The 18495-nt window shown below is 41.3% G+C and overlaps 1 protein-coding gene across 4 annotated transcripts in view; it reads right to left on the bottom strand.

Annotated features, from left to right (window-relative positions):
• COL11A1 (collagen type XI alpha 1 chain) overlaps nt 1–18495 on the bottom strand; it is a 272666-nt gene that overhangs the window by 74669 nt on the left and 179502 nt on the right. For all 4 annotated transcript variants that reach the window (XM_077332842.1, XM_077332844.1, XM_077332843.1 and 1 more), the window contains 9 exons: nt 17600–17644; nt 17382–17435; nt 17238–17282; nt 13010–13063; nt 9951–10004; nt 7185–7238; nt 4425–4532; nt 2722–2811; nt 965–1018 (listed from right to left, as the gene is read on the bottom strand). In XM_077332842.1, the coding sequence (XP_077188957.1) occupies nt 965–1018; nt 2722–2811; nt 4425–4532; nt 7185–7238; nt 9951–10004; nt 13010–13063; nt 17238–17282; nt 17382–17435; nt 17600–17644 (558 nt within the window). The remainder of the gene's footprint in view (nt 1–964; nt 1019–2721; nt 2812–4424; nt 4533–7184; nt 7239–9950; nt 10005–13009; nt 13064–17237; nt 17283–17381; nt 17436–17599; nt 17645–18495) is intronic.

Below are 18495 nucleotides of genomic sequence, written 5' to 3'. Positions count from 1 at the left end.
GACCTTGATAGAACAAAGATTAGATTCAATATACAAAAGCCACAAGAGCTTGTGTGTGTTCAGCAACAGAACATGACATACACCAGAATAGACTTTTTCATGAGCCAAGGCAGCTAATGCTCAGCTGTAACAGCTGATGAACAAAATCCATCCTGGTCTGAGTTACAATCCAGACAATGAGTGGGTAATATGACTGCTGCCAAAGAATGCAAAGTTCTACATAAATTGGTGTAACATACTTCCAGGATTGGAACTCAGCACAGGTTGAATTATTTCTAGTGGCAGCCACATGAATAAGAGGTCTGCGCCTAAGCCCTTGCTGAATGTAAAAAGATGGTCTTGTTTTGAAACTAAAAGCAGAGGTCAGCAGCCATGGTTGGGGAGGATGGCGGACACACTGAGCCTAGCTACAGCAATGGAGGACACCAAGCTCAATTCTTTTTTGGGGAGAGGCTTGGAATTGGTTGGGGGGAGATTCCTTCCCTTGAGTCTCCCTCCCCCCAGAGCTGAATGGAGGGGAAAGTGGGGAATCAGCAGCAGTGAGGTTTAGGATTCAACCCCTCCCTCCCAAAAGAAGTATCACGGGTTCCTACTTGTATAATCTAATCCCCATGTGTTTCTGAAGGACAGCAAAACTGAATAGAATGTCACAATATTCTTTACAGACCGTATTCCAGTTCTTGTCACTACAGGCTGTTTTTTTCCCAGCCTGCTAATAGTATAACGAGAAAAGAGAATTTGCCCTCTGTTGATAACAACAGGTTTCAGATAGGCCAATACATTCATGTTTATAGTCTCTGATGTTTTTGGATTCATTAGTTCCCATAATTACCAGGAAACATTTATTGATGGATTTGAATGACATACATTTGTGTACTGTTCACAAGGGCACATACCCATAACAGTACTAATATTTTCCCCATGAAAACCCCTTTTCTCCTTTAAGTATATTAATTATACTTACAACTGGACCAGGGGGGCCTTGTGGACCTTCTCCTCCTTTCAGGCCAGATGCACCCTGGGGGGGAAAGCAGAAGTTACTAATTTTTCACCAAAAAGTGAATCTGCACAAGAAGTTACGGAGATTGCTCAATTGCTTTAAAAGCAATTGTATCCACAGAAAATGGATGTTTAAGATGTGCACTCTGAGATGTTGGCTATTCAGTCCTTAGCGGTGTGAAGGGAAAACAAAAGAAAACTTTTTATCTCAATGGAAGCTTTTATAAAGTTTGCATAGCTTGATTTCATAAAGCTGAATGCAGCTTATCAGCCCTTGAACTGTCCCGCAGGCTGCTTGGCAGTTTTTTTCAATCCATCCTTGGCTAATCCATCCCTACTTCTGCATTTCCAGACATGTAGCAAAAGGGTTCATCAAGTTCCTTTTCTTGATGGGTCACAGCTTCTCAGGCCTGGTGGAATAGATGGAGAGAACTCATAACTGAGTTCAGTCCCAACCAAGAGGCACAAAAGAGGGATGGATGTCCTTGTACTGAGCAGAACTTTAATTTCTACAGCAACAATCCATTCCACAAGCTACTTAAAAAAGCAGCTTGTGAGATTCAAAGGATGTTAGACTTTGATCAGAGAAACAATGCCCCCCACCCCACAATGTCAAATGATCTTTCACATTTCTCTCTGATGCATAGAGCTCATGTTTATATAGTTCTCCCCTGTACATCTGATCCTCACCACAGCCCTGTAAGGAAAGTGAATGGGCTGAAGTCACCAAGACCATTTCTGCACTGGAGGCTTCACATTGGTCTACATGCTGGGGTTTGAGTCAGGGCAGGTTGCCCTGCCTCTTCCTGCTCCCACATGGGAACATTTGGCCCAGTGCAGCTCATCTGCCCCAGATTTGTGCCCTCACATGGAAGCCAGGGCAGCAAAATTCCCAGTGTGGAAACAGTCCAACAGATTTTTCTGGCAGAGTGAGTATTTGAAGCTGTGTCTCCTCAGTCCTAATATGACACTGTAATTTCCACTCAACATTCATTCTCTAATCCCTATCAGTCAGCCTGACATGCCTTAGAAAAACTGGATGGAAAAGTGGGATCCAGCTGAGTGCTCAGCCACACATACTCAAAGGACATGCAAAGTAAAGGGATTCACTAGACAGCAGCTCAGGGCACCCAGTAGAAATATTTATTTATATTCATTTATTTTCAGATTTATATACTGCCACTCTCTATTTGAACTCTTGGCAGTTCACAATAAAAACAGTAGAATCCCTAAAATCCCCTTAAACAATAAACATTAACATTAAGACCTTAAAAGATGGTGATACAAACGTTCTAGTTCCCACCCACCCACCCCCTGCCCAGCTTGTGGTCATAAGCTCTCTCTCATTGGGTCCTCACTTTATTATAATTTATATTATATTGTAATGATAGCATCTGTATGGATTTTTCAATGGTAGATGAAATCCCTAGTGCAGGGGGATAGAGAACAACAAGAGTGCTTCCTTTGAAGCTCGAGGGGTGACCTTGGACCAGTTACATGCTCTTAGTGTAACCCACTTTACAGGGTTGTTGTTATGAGGATAAGACGGAGGAGAGGATAATGACGTAACCTGCTTGGGACCCAACTGGGGAAAAGGGTGTGTCATAAATAAATGAATGAATTAAATAAATGAATGAATGAATAAGTGCTTGGTTTTCATAAAGTACTGTGCACAAGAAAGGTTTCCACAGCAGTTAAGGTGCTGTGGGCGTAATATGATACCTGAGCCCCTGGTAATCCTCTTTCTCCTGGGAAACCACGAAGTCCTGGTGGTCCATCTTTTCCAGAGGTACCCTGAGGACCTGGATCCCCCTGGGGAAAAAACAAAAAACAATCAAACCCAGTTTCAAAAACAACTACAGGTAATTCAATCGAGTAGTCATGCACACTTGAGAGCCAGTTTGGTGTAGTGGGTAGGAGTGCGGACTTCTAATCTGGCAAGCCGGGTTAGATTCTGCACTCTTCCACATGCAACCAGCTGGGTGACCTTGGGCTCGCCACGGCACTGATAAAGCTGTTCTGTCCGGGCAGTGATATCAGGGCTCTCTCAGCCTCACCCACCCCACAGGTTGCCTGTTGTGGGGAGAGGAAAGGGAAGGCGACTGTAAGCCGCTTTGAGCCTCCTTCAGGTAGGGAAAAGCGGCATATAAGAACCAACTCTTCTTCTTCATTCTACTTGCAATTTTAAGACCAAAATTCTTACACAATAAGTTTCTGAGGATAATGCAACATTTTAAAAGAGAATTTTTTAAAAAGCAATATTCTTTTTGTTCTACCAGTTAAGATGGAGACCTGATAACACATTGCCTTCAACTTCTTTTTGTTAACAGGATTCACTGGGATTTGATTGCAGAAGTGATTAGGTAAGGCATCGCATCACTTTTGATTGCAGAAGTGGTTAAGTAAGACATTGCATCACCCAAAGTCTATCCAATTTTATAGAATGGCTAGTGTCAGTCTTTAGTATGGGCTTTAGATGGTCATGGATGACTAGTTTATGACTCTGGTATTATAACTGATTCAATAGCAAGTTGATTCAGATGCCCCCCCCCCAAAAAAAAGCTGTCTTTCTTACATCTCTAATTAACATGAAGAATGACTCCCTACCTTGATCCATCCAGAATATATGGCTATATGAATCCATGCCCAGTAATCTTGAGACTAGACTAAGGTAATATACTCTGCCCCTGGAGACAGCTTGGAAACTTCAGCTGATACAGAATGCTGAATTTGATTATTATCTAGAGATAAACAAAGCTCTCTTCCACACTAAAGGTTTTCTTTATATTTTCCCTGTATTTATATTTCACATTTATGTAAGCAGGATGGGGAGAAGGACTCTCTCTTTTATTCACACACATACACACACACTCAGACTCCTTTTACATTCCTAATCCCTAATCCTGGGTTATAGGAAAACCCTTTGCAACCCCTGGGTTGAAATTCAGTGCTCCAATAGCCACCGTCAACCACCATCAGATATCCAGTCTTATTCCCCTCCCTCCTTTCCAGCTGTTTTGGGAGTCCTGAATCGTATAGAGAATCAGGAATTGTACTTGTGTGTGTCTGGAGCTTCCCTTCCCAGTTTTGTAATGAATCCCCATTTATCTGATCAGCTGGGAATTGTTCAACAGTAGTCAGCATATTTGACCCACTGTTTTGTTCCACAATTTAATTTTATGTTTGCGTACTTTAGTGCTTGCTGTTTTGGGTGCATCCATTCAGACAGGAGTAGCAGCCGATATTAAATATGAAACAGTAAGCACACATATTGCTTCAGTTGATACAAAACTTATACAAAGTCTTCAAAGCTGTAACAAACTACCATAAAATAGGGAGAATATCCATACATTCTGCACATTATATATTGAAGGCAAAACAGTTTTTTTATGCATCCAGTACAGTAAACACACTAATGCTCATACCTTAGCACCTTCTTTTCCAGCAGCACCTGGAAGGCCTTGTTCACCTGGAGGGCCCGGAGGACCAGGGTGACCTCTTTCACCAATTGGGCCAGTCTCTCCAGTGGGGCCCTAAACCCAAAAGGGCAACATCATTAAGGCATCTGATATACTACAATGCCACCAGTATACACAGTGTTTCTATTGTCTTGACCTAAATGTTTCCATTGTCTTCCATTGCCCATGTTTCCATTGTCTGGACCTAAAAGAAGAGTGAAGCCAGGATCCCTGCTTTCTCAAGTTTTTAACTAGCCTTGCTTCCTTGTGCATGGAATTCCAATTGTTTCAGATGTGGTTTATCACTTTGGGTCTGAGCCCATGCCGGCGAGCTGGGCTCTGCCTAGTTTTGGGAACCTTCTTATGAGGCTGTGTATGTGACAGGGAGTGGCATCTTCCCGTTGAGGGAGACAGCTGTCACATGTGACAAGGTGGCTGTGGTGGACCCGAATAGAAGCTAACCCCTGTGGGCTTCTCCCAAGCTTCACTTTCCTGGCAGACTGGCAGGTCAGAATGGAGGAGAATTTGACAGGTGTGTTGCTCGGACCCCACGGGCGGGACTGCCGGATATGGATTTCCATTCCGAGAGAATGCAGTTAGCTAGCTGAAGGATGGGAGGGGAGCGGACCATTGGATCTGTCCCCAGTGTTTGTTCTATTTTGCTCACGTTGTATTCAAAAAATACTGTGGCCTTTTGCCAATCGAAATCTCGTGTACATATTTCTATGTACTGAATGCTCCCTCCCTTACCCAGCAACCCCCCCCCAATAAATAAATAGCAGAATAGCTATATCAAACCCCAAACAGAATGATAACAATACTCTTGGTACCCATTTATGCTGATATTCTTTGTAAGTTTGGATGTATAATTGTGGAATTCATAGATTTTCCCCTAGAGACTGCAGAATAGCAGTCACCTATATAAATGAGCTAGGATGTTATCTATCTTTACCCATTCAAACGGCATGATCATACTGGATAGTAAACAAAGCTTAGTCAATGAAAAACAGAGAGGAAAACAAAAGTTAGTTCAGATAAAATTAGTACTCAGAAAGACCCTTGCTTTTTTGCATCAATGGAGTTTTGGAAGCAATGGAAACTTTTTCAGAAGCCTTTTCTAGCTTAAGCTAGATGGGAAGAACTTTTAAAAGATCTTACATTCTATAAAGATTTAATATAAAGTTTGCCATCCTTTGTGATGCCTGAAAAACATCCTATAGTCCACACAAGGAAAGGAAGCAAATGGAATGGTTTGCCAGAGAGATTTCCAAGAAACTTTTCACCTTACCACAGTATCTCATAGACTTTGATCGCAAAGTTTCTTCTGAAATATTTTTCCTAAACTAATTACCCTCTACTGATACTTAAGCAGAGATCTGACTCGCTGATTGGAATTGAATTGAAAATGATTTCCAATACATGTGTTAGGTATCTTTCAGGGGTCCTAGATAGTATTCCCTTTGGTATAATATAGTTAAACACCATTACACTTGATGCATAAAGAAAGAAACATGTGAAAACCATTTCTGCTTGGGAAGTTGGTTTTCTGTGCACCTAAGTGGAATGTATGGCACTGAAGTTTAAAATTTTGCTAAACTTAACTGAAATTCATTTTGTTTTCCTCAGACAACTTAGATTTTTCACCCAAGGATGGCAGCTTTCATCCCCACTCATATCAACCTTGCTTGCTCAGACTCCCAAAGGTTGTCCACTACAGGTGAGAGACAGAAGCTTCCCATAGGACAAGTGGATCAACAGTGCCTGAAATATAACTGGTCCTGAAGTAGAAATTTCACTCTTCTCTTTTATGTCCCCCCTCCCAAATTCTTTGTGTGTTTATTTGGCCAGAACCTTCCAGATTTGCCTTGAAATATTCACTTAGTTAAAAATGACAATTGAGCTATTAAATATAAATTCCAACAGAAAATCTTGGGAGAGACTTGTCATGTCACTGTGGTCAAAAAGGGGCATGATCACCTTCACAGTAGGCAAATTCAGCAGGTGAGAGCACTGTTCAGTGAACATGACCACTTATGGGTAAAGCCTTGCTGCAATCAGCTTTCGGCAGCTACTAAAGGGCAGCAGTAGATCTGAGCAGGAGGCATAGAGGGGGTGACAGTGCATATACATGAGGTATGGCCTGGGTGGGGCACCACTCCACACCTCCAGCCCCAGAGTGACCATGTCTACTAGAGTCCTACATCAGCTGTATGTCTGGATTCTGCCAAAGTCTACTCTCTGCTAAGGGACAAGGCATAGTTCTGATCCTGCTCTAGCTGTCCAGCCAGTAGGCCCTCCTTTGCCTGTGTGATGCCCTTGTCCATGCATCTCTTCTAGTTGAAGGGTGCCTTCTCCAAGAGAAGTAGCTCCCCATCTTCCTTTTTTTTCCTGGGGAGAAAAGATATTCCACTGCACTGTTGCAAGGGGCCAAAAAAAGAGGGAAAGGCCAGCCACGGACAGCAGAACTGCCTATCAAGGGCTAGCCTCTTGCTTGCAACAGAGCCGACGGGTGTTAGAGCACCATTAGTGGCAAATCAACAAAATCACTTTGACTTCTCGGCAAAGATGTTGCCAAGTGGTCAGATGTAAATAATAGGCTGACTTACTCAAAGAAACTTCTCAGTAGATGTGTGAGGCTGTATCCTGTGTCAACTAATATGGGACTGTTGTGTGAACTAAAAGTTCTTTCCAGTATCTACAGAGGTAAAGTTAGATAAAACAATGTACCTGCGGTCCAACAACTCCACCAGGACCCGGTGGGCCAGTTTTGCCTTGAAATCCCTGTGGAGGAAACAAACAAAGTTATATTGTCATACTTCTGTATATTATAAAGTCCTCTGTATAGCTATTGAAGATGGGACAAGCAAAGAATTTCATGTCAAGGCATTAACCTTCTCCCAGAATAAGGATTGTTGTTCCTATTATAAGTGTGCACACTTAAACGTAAAATGCGGAAGTCGCTTCCAGAGCTCTATTATTTCTAGTCATTATGAGATTAGCTCATCCAGAGGTGTGGTTCAGTGGCAATTAGTTTCACAGGATACACTTTATGAAACTGATTGGATGACTGCGATCTCAGAGCTCAAATATATGTTGCAGATATTCAGGCAGATGTGTTAAAAGCAGGCATGCAAATACAGCTATGTAGAAATGCATAAAGAGGAAGTTGACCCAGGAAAACAACTGTTTGGAGATGCCCAGTCCCTTTAAAATTTAAAGAGCATTATTTTGTATTAGAAGACATGGACTCATGTTCCAGCTGTTATCCAAGGCCAGCTGTCTCTTTCTCCCTCCCCACTCCTGACCTCTCTGAAACTTGAAACGCTTCTGAAATTCTGGCAGATACTTTTTTTCCTTGCAATTTCAGGAATGTTTGGGGTAATTTTGGATGCCCCTGAGCTGACCCAAATCAGCTACTTTTGGATATTGGAGTTTGGGAATATTCTAATCCCTCTCTCAGTCTTCAGTATCAAAATCAATGTGATTGTAGATTCCTTGATTTAAAACATCTTTAAGATAACACGGTCCATTTCTGTTAGACAGGTGGTTCTGCAAGCCTATGTTAATTAAGCAAATTGGTCATCCTTCACTGAAGTACAGCTCTAATTAGAATTCTTATAGTTGTGGTGCCTATATAATAAAACCACCAAATCTGCCTTGATGTACTATGATATCTACATGGTATAATAATATAGAGACATATAAGGTACTGTTTCTAGGCAGGAAGATTAAATAAGATCCTTTTTGAAGGAGACACTCCTTCAAATAGACTATCCATACCTAAATAAATTGTAGGCTTTTATTTTCTCTGAGCAGGACACTGAAAGCTGATTCCCATGGGAATATGATCACCACTCCTTGTTACCATTCAGTGATAGATTCATACTGTTTAATGCAGCAGTGGCCATTAGCTCAGGCAGATGGCTTCAAGAAGAATTACCAAATTAATGGAAGATAGACTTATCAGTACCTTTTAGCATTCATAGGTAAATTGAATTTACATACTCAAGAGAAGTTAGCATTTGATAATGGATGCTGGGAACACAAAAAATTATGTTTGTTGCCCAACTTCATGCCTGCTTAAATGCTTCAGTGAGCATTTGGTTAACAATCAGAAGAAAGAGAGCACTACAGTAGCTAGACTTCAGTCTAGTACTGCAGGACGATTCTTCTGCACAAATGTAAGGATGGCATGAATTGGCTCACTATCTAGAGGTTCGTGATTAATTTTGACTGGTTCAAGGCTAGCACTGTGAAGTTCATGGCAGGTCAACTGGTATGAACTTTCCATGAACTTCACAGCTGTTTGTGGTAGATCATTAATGGATTCATTTCCAGGTGGGTAAGAACTTGGAGGGTATGCAGAAAAGCAACCCAGGGGAGGTCCCCTGTGAATCTGATGTTTCTAGATCACAATGTATTAGTTCTATAGACTCTTAAACCTATTAAACCTGTGCCTGTCAAAATTACCATCTGGCATGTGCTGGCTCAAGAGATTCAGAAGTGTATAGAATGGATCTTGTACAAGTTAGAGATGTCAAACTCACCTGGGCTGACTGTCACCTGGGCTGACTGTCATTTATCCTCCCTCCAAGTCTGGTGAAGATAGGTTTTATGGGATCTGAGTTTTGATACCCCAAAGAAAGTGCCCCCAAGAAAATGCTTTCTGCAAAAATGACAGATGCTCATTTCCCCATAAAGCACTTTTAATGTATTTATTTAGGTTTTTATACTGCCCTTCCATACGGCTCTGGATGGTTTACATAAAACGTCATGGGGAACATGGAACATCATAACAAATACAACAATCATAACATAACATATAATATATCAACTTGAATATTTCAACAGAAACATTGTTCAACAGAGACAGCAACTTTAATGGAAGGTAGGCCATGTTCAGTCATGTAAGGGGGTATCAGGAAGGGACCAATGGATCTTGTTGGGCCAGTCAGGAACATCTTCTTGAAGGAAGGAGGTTTAACTCAGATCCTGTAAATCCAATGCTCACCAAACTTGGAGGGCAAATAGAGAAGAATCAGCTGTGTTTGATGTCTCTAGCACACCAGTAAGAGCTATCATACTATCTCACACACCTCACAAAACAAAATGGTTCATTTAGACCCTAAGTGTTCATGATGGTTTGTGATCCAGTCATGCCACAAACCATGAACTGAACAAAACTGCAATTCATGCCCAACTCTACCCACAACTCCTCCCATTGAAAAGTAGTGCTTGAATAATTTTTAGAGCTCCAACGGCTTCTTCACATTGAACCATGAAGTAGTGAGCATGCATGTGTGAAATAACCCAGAGAATGCAACAATTAACAGTAACTCAGGTGCTCAGAAAGTCTTTAAAATGCCCAAGTTTCTAATCTACTGGGAATAAACTCTCTCTCCCTGTTCATTAAACAACAGAATAATGTCCCATTGATGTTTATTAAATATATTCCAGCAACAATATCATGCAGAAGAATATGAGTAAACTTACAGTTTCACCTCGCTGTCCTGGATGTCCAGGCAAACCATCCTTCCCTGGAGGACCCTTAAAAAAAAACGGGGGGATAGTCTCACAGGTTTTTCTGGTTATGAAAAGATGATGCCATCAAGCCTAGCAGTCATGACTATACCTCATACCAAGTTAAGCAGATTTTGAGTGGGTGGTTAGGAAGGGATGTGCCCGTGTTTGTCTCTTGAGGCCCTTCCTTGCATAACCAGGGAATTGCTAATCACCACTGTGGGATGGTAGGTGAATTTCCACCAGGCCAGACTGGATTCTAGAGATTTTTGGTGGAGGGATCACTTGGGCATGAAATTGGGGACACTGTGGGTGGGCAGGTAGTTGTGAATTCCTGCATTGTGCAGGAGGTTGTACCAGATGGCCCTGGAGATCCCTTCCATCTATATAATTCTATGTTTCTGTGATTCTATTTCTTAGGATCTAAGAACATGTTAACAGCAAGTATATGTAATTCAACCTTGATGGTCATATATTTTATAAGAAAAGAAACAGACCTCAGGAGGTGGATGTAGAAGTAAGAAGCAGTAGGGCACGTGTATGTTAACCCTCTCCTCTGATGCCACTTTCTTCTGCTTTAAATTACATCCTCAGGTTATTGTATTCCTTTCTCTTGCAGGGTTATAAACTGTGGTTCCTTTTGTATTACAATGATGTACACATACATGAATGTACAAAGCTGCCTTTTACTGTGTCAAGTGGTTAAAGTGGTTAAGACTGTCTAACCAGTAATGGCTCTCCAGGTTCTCAAACAAATAACAGTCTTTCAAAGCACTTGCAGTCTGATCATTTTATCTGGGAGGCCAAGGTTTAAACCTGGGACTGCTCACAGATGCTCTAACACTGAAACATGTGTCCACTGACCAAATAGATTCCAAAAGTTAGAATTAACAAGACTGCAAAAATTAGCTCTCCTAGTGCCATTCTGCAATGCAAACAGAGACCGGGTGAATTGGCTGCTGGATCAAGCTGGCTACAGTCTCATCCAGCCTACAGGGGCAAACTCATCTAGAAGAGGGACTTAAATGGGGTTTCTGTTTCTTCCAAAGAATTGCATTAAGGAGAAAGAAACAGTGAAGCCCATTGATTCGAACAAAACAGATCAATGCCACAAATGGAACCCTAAAAGTTTTGAGAGGCTACATGTTATTCCAGTCAGTGAATGCTTCAGCTCCATTTATGAATGCGGCATTTTAAAGTCAATAACCTAGTCAGTGTGTGTAGCACATGCATTTTGGTGATAGCCTGCCATGGGCAGATTGCGTACTTTCCCATTAATTTCTGCACCTTTTTAGTTGTTGTTTGCTCCGACTGACATACCAGAGATAGAGAGTGACCTCTAGTGGCCTCTGGTCATCAAGCAGAGATTCACCTGGCAGATTCTGGAAAATTTCCAATATCCTCCCTTAGCCTCCAACAACTTCATTCAGAGTATGCACAACATTTACAGCAGTGTGCTCTCATATTGCAGGACATAACACAGAAAGTGACAAAAGGAGGATTTCGATTTTAATGGCAGCACTAGCAAAAGAAGCAAGAGTGATAGGCTTCCTTCATATCTTGACTTTCATCTATACAATTCAGTTGTTTGTTAAATCATTTTCTAGTGCCATTACCGTGTTTCTCAGCAAATATTTATTTCTAATGTAACATTGCAAAACCAGCTCGTTTAGTGCCACACTCCCTAAACGGAGAACTTCTCCAGGCTAATTTCATGATGTCTGAATTCATTTCTCCTGTCACTATTAAATACAAAGCACGTCTTCGGTTGGCCCTGAGCTCTCACTCCACAGCTTTAGATATTTTTATATATTTGGGGTGAGGGGATCATCTAATATACTCTGCCACTTGGTTCATGATTGAACTTTATCTAAATGGATTCCGGAATAGCTATTCACAAGATACACACAGAAGGACTGGTATGGCAGTGGTCCCCAACCCTTGGTCTGGGGACCGGTACTGGTCTGTGGATCAGTTGGTACCAGGCCATGGCTCCTCCTCGTCCTCCTCCCTGGCTGCTGCCCTGCCACTCTGCTGCCGGCTCATCTTTGGTGCTCACCAGCAGCCACCATGGCTGGGGCTCCCCCTTGGCGTGGCACTGCACAGCTGCTGCTGGCAGCACCTCCCAGAAGGCGGTGGAAAGTCAGGGGCACCAGCAGGAAAGCTAGTGTAGTAGGGGCTCAAGCAGCGGTGATGACATCCCTCGGCAAAAGGATACTCCCCCCCCCCAGGCCTCAGTAAAATTGTCAAGCGTTGACCGGTCCCTGGTGATAAAAAGGTTGGGGACCACTGTGGTATGGGACAACGGCCACCTTCTTCACAAGTAAATCCTCCTACCCACTGTGTTTTGCAGACAGAGATATCGTTGGTGTGAACTGCTGTCTGAAAGCAGGGACAGTTTAGAATAATATTATGAAAATTGGCAACTGCAAACCTGCAGCCATCTAAGAGAAGGAACTGTTTCTCTGAAGCATCACCTTTGTATCACTGATCTTGGGCAGTGCATGCAGAGATCCACCCTTTCCCCTTCCCTCACTACACACTTTAACTGCAATCACATGCCTATTTACCAGATATGAAGTCCTGCTGAAAAATGATTCCCGCTGGGTAGAGAGTCAATGACATCATCGTGGCCTGGAAATCTACTTCTCACACCTCGGTCTTTTAAAATTTTTGTAATGTAACCCACTAGGCAGGTTTGGTGAGCTCAAGAGTTTGCACAATGTTTTGTGTCAATTTGGGTTGTCCTAATAAAAGGCATTACATGGAGTGTAGTTATGTGTTTAGCCTGAAAAATGTGATTGCACATACACGTATACACTGGGGCAAAGGGATTTAACTTACTTACACCTGCTGTTCTTCATATAAACATTTTAAACTACTTTTTGACCTGTAAACCTTGCCAAGGCCACCTAATACAATGACAAATAATTCTTAATCATTAGTGTTTCCGTCAATCATGTTCTATGTCATGCGGTCCACATAGCTGTTTCATTAGAAAGTAAAAAGAAAGACAGAAAAATAATACTTACAGGAGGTCCCTTTGGTCCAGGGAAGCCAACTGGCCCCTGTGGCCCTTGCGGTCCCTAATAACAATTTTAAAAACATATGTAAATATTATTGTTAATATCATTACTATTGCTGTTTCTGCCACCATGGGGGCAGTACAAATATTTTCCAGAAAATGTTACGATGTCATTTAATTATTTACATTTATAGCAGAACAAACTGATGTAGAGAGGTTAATGGACACTGATGAACATAACTCTGTTTAGCATTACACTAGACCACAGTAAAATCCAACAATAAACTATGAATTTATTGCAAACTGTTGCCAAATAATGCAAGGCAAATGCCTTATTACCATCTGCAAACAATAATATGTAACTAACATCTGCCAGAAAAAAATAGTAAAATCAATACACTAATAAACCAGCGGAGAGAAAAAAAACCTAACATTGGTTCTCCCTTTTTAGTGCTAGTGTTGTAGCTGACAAGCTGAGCAATCTTAGTGGGAAATATTTTTGTTTCAGCAAGTATATTACAACACAGAAAGGTATACCCATAGGCCAAATACAGGTGGCACAACACAAGATGTGTCAATTTCCATCACAGATAACTGACAAAGATTTTATCTTCTTCATACCAAAACATCCTCTGAAAACAAATCACCTGCCCAGCTCCATGAATCCTCAAGGTGACCAGGACCCTGGGATTTGAGCCTTCAGTCTCTCCATGGACTATCTGGCAGAATCTCACTCAGGCCGAAAGAGGTTGTTGCTGATTCCTGAGATCATCTACTACATTTTAGAGGCTGAACTTGGGAAGTTCTGGTTGAAAGGCATGTGCTGTACCACTGAACCATAGTTCGTTCCAGAAGTGGGGGGAGGAATTCTTCAAGTCATTTGTTTTTTTTAAAAATGACACACATTAGAAGGTTGGCACCTAGAGTCTGCCACCTTCCTCTACCCGTAAGCAATTACTCTATCTTGCTTCATGGTAGGGCCAACCCTAAGAACGCCATCCCCAAATTCTTTAAACTCTTCTCCTTAGAATCTGGAATTAAATGAAATGCACAGAGAAAGCCACATTTACAGCTGTCTCTTGCAACTGAAGAAATGTATGAGAAAAACATTCTGAAAGAAAGCATTCTGCATAAAGAGACATAAAATAGAGCAAAATGGAAGCCTGCATCCTGCTAAATTGTGATTATCATTTATATATGTGGTTGATGCTCAGCCAGGGGACTTCTCAGAAGAGGTTTTGGAATACTGTCTATGGTTCTATATCCAGCTGACAGCAGTACAGATAAGAACAAATGAAGGCATAGAAGACTGCTTACAAAGAAAAAAACAAACCCAGACAATTAAAATAACATGAAAGGAGGAAATATCTAGAAATCTCATTTTTTAAAAGTGCACCTACTCTGGTGCTTATTTTGAAATAAGGCTACATGTCATTGACAACTAGATTTCTCTCTTATTTGTACATTACTTCCTCTTCCATTTCTGATTATTAAAACATAACCTTTCTTAATGAAGAGGGGTGGTGGACAAAAACCACCCTCAATCTTTACTTGGAAATGTACAGCTGACTTGGGACCCTGAAACTGATGCCTCATTGAGTCAGTCACAGAGATATTGGGCCAGTCTCAGAGCTCTCTCAGCCCCACCTACTACGCAGGGTGTCTGCTGTGATGTGAGGAAGGGAAGGTGATTATAAGCCACTTAAAGATTCCTTCAAGTAGTGAAAAATCGGATATAAAAAACAACTCCTTTTCTTCATTGGAAAGTAAAACTTTAGAATATTAGGATCTCATGTTTCATTAGTGTAGTTTCCTTTTTATTTGAGTGATCCTAGACTGAAAGGTTCAGAATGTCTGGACTGAAAATGGCTCTCAAAAACTAAGTAGTTTGGGAATGAATTTGCTTTTCTTGTGAACAGCCTCAGTCAAGACTACATGGATACTTATGGCTAAGGGGACCACAATAAATGTGTCCCTGTTCAAGACTTCCTGTGTACCGTTCTATGGATTGCCTTTTTTGTTTCTTATCAGTTATCCATTCCCCTCACAAGACTCACGGAGGATGGGAAAATCCCATAATTCTCAGAATATCATGCAGTACAGAATTATATTATAGGAGGTTATAACTATAAAGACACAAATTTATTTAAAACATACACATCCCACCTCTCCCTAAGAGTATTCTGCAAGAAGGCCTATAGCAACAAATAAATATAAACACCAGTGAAACAGTATAAAACTCTGTCAAACAGAATTACAGTGTTTTTTGTTTTTTAATAGCAGAAATTTATTTGGATTAGGTAAACATTTGTGGTTTTTTTAGGTACTGTATTGCCACCCAGACTGTTTCTAATGATTAATCTAATCTAAAATGACTTGACATTTATGCTGTTTCCCATTAAGGGCAAAAGCTCTTTCTCCTAATAACTAATGCAAATCAGCATGTGTGGTTTTTATTTTACTTTTAACCCTCTCCCCCACAATTTACCTATACTGGAGCCTTTTCACACATCACAGAGTATACATCAAATGTATACTAAAAATGAAGCGGTAGCCAAGTATGATGTACATACTTGCAAAAACACATGTTACGTTTCACTCCTACTTTTACATTTTAGGCATACTCTTCAAGCATCTTAACTGTTTCAGTTACTATTCTTCTCTACTGCTTGTCTTCCAGCAGGACTTTCATTGCCAAGAGGGATTACAAAGCTTAGGGACTGCCTCCGGGACCATAAGGAAGATGCTTACAAACTAAGTTGAAAAGAGAAATGAGCACTTTATTAACTAAGAACAGTATTTCTCATGGATTTCTTACACATTTCTTTTTCAGGATTAAAAGCTTCCCAGACCAAAGCATTATCATTTCTTTTGTGAAACACTAAATAGTCAGGACTTTGATGTTTACCTTTGCATACTAATGCAAAAATCACATACATTTTACTATGAGATGTTTATGAAAAGGCTCAGGGTGTTTTGTTAGTACTTGAGTGGGATGGAATAAATTGAATACCGAATGGAGAAATCTGCAAATGACCCATTGTCTTTTTCTGTAGGCAGAGTACTGCCAGCTGCAGCCTGGATTAAAGTAACGCAAGGGGCACAACAGGGTGATACAAATACTTCTAGGGGAACAGCTTCAAGCTTTCCTGGTATATGATCTTGTTAATTTTAAATGGCAGCAAGTGAGCTGGACTAATTCCCAATAAGACTTCTCTGGGGATGTTCTAGTTCAGATACGGACAGCCACTAAAAGCAGATAAATGGCACCATGAGGAAATGTAAATGCAGGGCTTCAGAGAGAAATTGAACCATACATTGTAATCAAGACTGGGCAAACTTTTCGGCAAAGTGCACCATCAGTAAAGTTCCAAACATAAGATTGGAACAATGCAGCCCTGAGATGGTCCTTAGCCTCTTTAGAGAATAGACAGGAGTATGCATCAAGACTGAAAAGCAGCCAAAAGCAGAACTGTATGCTCATTGGCTCCTATCCTGGAGGGCAAATATTTTCTTAAGACCAGTCGTGATTCTGGTATATTGGTCCTCTATGTTTAAGGGATCCTCAACCTGAGAAAGTCCAAAATACCTTGGTCCTTTCCACCAGTACATCCCTCCCCATACTGATGACATCATCATACAAGTGCTAGCCCCTGATACTTTCAGATCAGCATCACACTCAATGAGTACTCAAACTTCTGTGCTTTTGCATGACGAAATTAGCAGATAGGCTTCAGTCTATCTGGGAGTAGTATAGTTGGCCTATATTTGTGAGATATATATTTGTATATCTGCGTGGCCTACTTCCCAGGAAAGAGGTGGCAGGCTGTGAGTGGGTGCCAAGCCCGGCTGGGCGAAGTATAGATTTCACAGAGTCAGGTGGCCCTGGATGGGTCCAGAAGAGGTTTGCGCCTTCTGTGGCATCTAGGGTGGGGCACTTCCTGGGATAGGAAGGACAGCAGCTTGGGGACCCGCATTCCCGGATGGGAATTGGGGCGGGAGGGGTTCAAGCCATTGCCAGTGAAAATAAGGCAGTTAGCTGACTGCTCAGGCTCCTAACCCTCTGCCATGCCAACCCTCTCAGGGTTGTTGTTAATAAAGTTGTGGCCTTTTTCATGCCAGCATGTTGTAAGCATATTTATTATCCCAGGACTCCCACCCTGCAGGGCAATTACATAACGAAGATACTGATAAGAGAAAAAGGGAACAACAAGCAAAAATTTATCCTTGCATACCCTTTCACCTGGTGGGCCAGGTGGTCCATCGTTGCCTGAAGTGCCCTGAAAAAGAAGCAAAAGATTTATTCAAAGATGAAATGTACATTTGCATTAAAAGGAATAGCTAACTGTAAAATTGTTTTGTAGATTCTGTCAAATTACCTTTGGACCAGGTTTTCCAGTTGGGCCTCTTGGGCCTCTTGACCCTCGCGGTCCCTAATGAGTGTGAAAGATACATAATGATTTTTTAAAAATGCGTATTGCAGTACAACAGAATATAAAGCTCAGCTTTTCAAATACTGAAAAGAAAGTAATTAATATGGAAATGTATGCAATAACATTGAGGAAGGAAGGTGGAAAGAATAATGCAAAGTACATACTGTTGGTCCTCGTTGTCCCCGTGGGCCTGGTTTGCCATGCAAGCCCTGCCAAAAACAGTTCAAACAAATGATTGTTGGTGTTTTAAGTTGAAAAGGTGTTTTTGTAGCTTCAAAAAGGCAGGGTAGATACCTGCTAGGATTGAAAGCTATGCAGCACATTTTATTACTTGCTTTGCATTTTATAAATGTGTTCCCCTTCCCCAGCAATTCCTCTCTTTTCTTAAAAGACATAACTACAAATTATGTGGCAAACATCTCAGTGCAATAGATTGGAGCATTTGTAAAGAGAACGGCTGTCAGTAGGGAAGAGAAGCCAACCCCACATTTTTCACTTAATCACATTAACCCCACCACTGGTTGTATCCCACTTCTCTAGCTAGTTTGAATCCTCAGCAGGTTTAAGCGAGCACAGCACAGCTGATGCAATGCCCCAATTTCATGCATGGCTGTTACCCTGTGAGCTCTATTTTGAAATCTTTGCTTGCCAGGCAAATGTGTAGCTATGCCGTAAGTCAATAATAATTATTTGTTGGGTTGTTTCCCCCCCTCTCATTCAACTGTATCAGTCAATTGTACTTGTTATGATGCACTTCTATCATTCAGATATAAATTTGGGTGTAGTCCAATTCATATCACATAAGCAGAACAGCAGTGAGGAAATATTCCATAAGGAGCCTTCAGAGCAGTTCCTTCACTCACTGAAATGCCCCAGTTGAGTTGCTGCCAATGAGTATTCCAACTCGGCCATTCACTCCAAGACAAGAACATTCCCTCTTCCCTCCAGCTGCTCCAGCTTTGAGATTCTTGCCCCATTAAAATATTTATGCTCTAACAATCCAGATTTTAAAGTGATTTCTCCATTTAATGTTGTTCTTCATTCTGAAACTCAAGAGTAG

Source organism: Paroedura picta, chromosome 4 (assembly GCF_049243985.1).
Source record: "Paroedura picta isolate Pp20150507F chromosome 4, Ppicta_v3.0, whole genome shotgun sequence".
Classification (NCBI taxonomy): domain Eukaryota; kingdom Metazoa; phylum Chordata; class Lepidosauria; order Squamata; family Gekkonidae; genus Paroedura; species Paroedura picta.
Note: the sequence above shows the minus strand (reverse complement) of the source record. Positions and strands in the feature narration are given on the sequence as shown.